Source organism: Chrysochloris asiatica, unplaced genomic scaffold (assembly GCF_000296735.1).
Source record: "Chrysochloris asiatica unplaced genomic scaffold, ChrAsi1.0 scaffold00076, whole genome shotgun sequence".
NCBI classification, from domain to species: Eukaryota; Metazoa; Chordata; class Mammalia; order Afrosoricida; family Chrysochloridae; genus Chrysochloris; species Chrysochloris asiatica.
This window is the reverse complement of record NW_006408594.1, coordinates 1,788,466-1,791,819: the sequence shown is the minus strand read 5'-3', so window position 1 is coordinate 1,791,819 and position 3,354 is coordinate 1,788,466. Positions and strand designations below refer to the sequence as shown.

The following is a 3,354-nucleotide window of genomic DNA, read 5'->3' as shown; positions in this document are numbered from 1 at the left end:
ATCGGACATTGTTTCATTCTGCTGTGCATGGGGTCACTATGAGTCGGTTCCGACTCGATGGCACCTGACAACGACAACAACAATATGACAGTATTTATCCTGGTGTGGCACTTTGTGATAATGCACTAGACCGCAAGGTTGGTTTGAACTGCAAGGCCGGCGGTTCAGATTCACCAGTTGCTCCTTGGAAACCCTGTACAGTGTCGCTATGAGTCAGAACGAACTCAACAGCACTTAACAATACAAAGTACTAAGCCAAGAACAGAAACACAGTAATGGGAAATATGTAATTGAAATTGTCCATAAAGCCAGTGGTACACGTCATAAAATGGATAGCATTTTTTATGCCTAGGGGTCAGTCTCATATTGGGCCTGGGGTAATGAAGGGGCTTTGACCTAATTATATGTTAGAGTTCATGTATTCCGTTGAGATCTGTAAATGTTTTCAGTTAAAACTTATTCAAAAGATTTGCCAATGTAGCTTCCAAAAATATATAAGTAAAAATAACTCGGATAAGAATGGTACTCTGGGGCAATGCAGGGTGGGGGACATCCACATGGGCAGCTTGCCAGCCCCCCTCCCTGGGCCAAGCTGCCCCCCTTGGGCAGACTCTACACTGCAGAGCTGAGATTTTCCCAGGGTGCACTGTATTCCTGGAAAGCCCGGCAACGCAGTTGGTACAGCCAGGGTGGTAGGCCAGGCAGGGCAGAGAAGTGGGCTGCAGAGGGGGTTTGCAGTGGCCTGGGGTCTCTGAGCAGGATGCAAGGTCCTGGCTGAGTCAGGAGAGGTGTTTTTCTAATGGGGATACTTGAGACATCAGTTGAATTTGCAAGTTTGACTCCTGGGGGCAGGAGGCCGCACCATATGAATAGGTACTGGCTAGAACTTTCTCAATCAGGGTGGCAGCAAAGGCCTGAGTAGGGTCCTGCCTGAGAGACAGGACCCAGGTTTGCAGGTCCCTGAACTGTCTGTTCTCTCCCTCTCTCCTACAGGATGAAGATGAGACGCTACAAGCTCTTTCTCATGTTCTGTATGGCCGGCCTATGTCTTATCTCCTTCCTGCACTTCTTTAAGACCCTGTCCTACGTCACCTTTCCCCGGGAACTGGCCTCCCTCAGTCCTAACCTCGTGTCCAGCTTCTTCTGGAACAATGCCCCCGTCACGCCCCAGGTCAGTCCCGAGCCGGGTGGCCCTGACCTGCTGCGCACCCCGCTCTACTCCCATTCGCCCTTGCTCCAGCCATTGTCTCCGAGCAAGGCCACTGAGGAGCTCCACCGGATGGACTTTGTGCTGCCTGAGGACACCACAGAATATTTCATCCGCACCAAAGCGGGAGGCGTCTGCTTCAAGCCAGGTACCAAGATGCTGGAGAAGCCGCCACCGGGGCGGCCAGAGGAGAAGCTAGATGGCGCGGATGGCTCTTCCGCCCGGGGTCCCTCTCGCCACCTCCTGAGCACCAAGGAGCGGCCAGGGAGCCGGGGTACGCGGCGCAAGTGGGTGGAGTGCGTGTGCCTGCCTGGCTGGCACGGACCCAGCTGCGGGGTGCCCACCGTGGTGCAGCACTCGAACCTGCCCACCAAAGAGAGACTGGTGCCCAGGGAGGTGCCGCGGCGGGTCATCAACGCCATCAACATCAACCATGAGTTTGACTTGCTGGACGTGCGCTTCCATGAGCTGGGTGATGTGGTGGACGCCTTCGTGGTGTGCGAATCCAACTTCACTGCGTACGGGGAGCCGCGGCCGCTCAAGTTCCGCGAGATGTTGGTCAACGGCACCTTCGAATACATCCGCCACAAGGTGCTCTATGTCTTCCTGGACCATTTCCCGCCCGGGGGCCGGCAGGACGGCTGGATCGCTGATGACTACCTGCGCACCTTCCTGACACAGGATGGCGTCTCCCGGCTGCGCAACCTGCGTCCCGACGACGTCTTCATCATCGACGACGCAGATGAGATCCCCGCCCGAGACGGTGTCCTCTTCCTCAAGCTCTATGACGGCTGGACGGAACCCTTCGCCTTCCACATGCGCAAATCGCTCTACGGCTTTTTCTGGAAGCAGCCGGGCACCCTGGAGGTGGTGTCGGGTTGCACCGTGGACATGCTGCAGACAGTCTATGGGCTGGATGGCATCCGCCTGCGCCGCCGCCAGTACTACACCATGCCCAACTTCCGACAGTATGAGAACCGCACGGGCCACATCCTGGTGCAGTGGTCACTGGGCAGCCCGCTGCACTTTGCCGGTTGGCACTGTTCCTGGTGTTTCACCCCCAAGGGCATCTACTTCAAGCTCGTGTCCGCCCAGAATGGTGACTTCCCCCGCTGGGGGGACTATGAGGACAAGCGGGACCTCAACTACATCCGGAGCCTGATCCGCACCGGAGGCTGGTTTGATGGCACCCAACAGGAGTACCCGCCAGCTGATCCCAGTGAACACATGTACGCCCCTAAGTACCTGCTCAAGAACTACAATCAGTTCCGCTACCTGCTGGAAAACCCCTACCAGGAGCCCAAGAGTACGGTGGCAGGCAGTCAGCGGAACAAGGATGCCCAGGGCAGGCCACTGGCCAGGGGAGAGTTGGACGCGGTGGAAGGCTAAGGCTGCGTGATCTGATTGGGCCAGGGGTGGCCGGTGGCCAGGGGTGGCTGCTGCCTAGAATATTATGTTCTGTCATCTTTTGAGAGAGCCAGGTGTGGGTGAGTGGGGGTCTTCCCTACTCAAACCCTCCTGAGTTAAGAGTCCGGTCTTTGAGTTCACCAACATGCTGTGTGGTCAGGAGAGCAACACAGCCCCAGATGTCTGTGCAGCCTTTTACCTGCCAAGAGTGCTGTGGCCGGAAGTGCCAATCGAGGGTGCATGATGGGTACTAGTGAGCAGGGGAGGGCGGGGAGGGGGAGTGTGGCAGAACTCACCTGGGCCAGGCCTGGGAGTTGGGGCCCTAACCTGGAGCGGCCAGCCATTGGGCATCTGGGGGCTTTTGCGCTGCAGAGGGGATGAGGTACCAGGAGGTCTTGGGGCTCTGGACGCAGATATATTTGTGTCTAGGAGGGGATGAGAGCAGCGTCCAGCTGGTGGGGGCTTTGCGGTGTGCTCAGAACTTCCAGTCCGAGCGAGAAGCGGCTGCCCTCCCAGTCCCTGGACACCATAGTGCCCCTCAGGGTTTTCAGCCCCCGCCCCGACTTCCCTTCTCACAGTTTGCATTGCTCCACAGTGCGGGCTCTCGGGGTTTGCGGAGTCCCAACTGCAGTTCTCAGGTGGGGTGGGTGGTGAATAGGTCAGGTCTGGGAGCTGAGAGGGGAGGAGGCTGAGCATTCACCCTCTCCCCAAACCCCCCCTGCCAGGACTCCCACCCCCAG

The 3,354-nt window shown here is 57.5% G+C and overlaps 1 protein-coding gene across 1 annotated transcript; it reads left to right on the top strand.

Moving 5' to 3' along the window:
- Window positions 1–902: 902 nt before the first annotated feature.
- MGAT3 (mannosyl (beta-1,4-)-glycoprotein beta-1,4-N-acetylglucosaminyltransferase) lies at window positions 903–2,606 on the top strand. The gene has a single exon (XM_006865172.1). The coding sequence runs from the start codon at window positions 995–997 to the stop codon at window positions 2,594–2,596; it is 1,602 nt and encodes a 533-aa protein (XP_006865234.1). The 5' UTR covers window positions 903–994; the 3' UTR covers window positions 2,597–2,606.
- The last annotated feature ends 748 nt before the right edge of the window (window positions 2,607–3,354 follow it).

Excerpts from the sequence above, each read along its gene's own strand:
- MGAT3 (XM_006865172.1), top strand. The coding sequence starts at position 995 with ATGAAGATGAGACGCTACAAGCTCTTTCTCATGTTCTGTATGGCCGGC.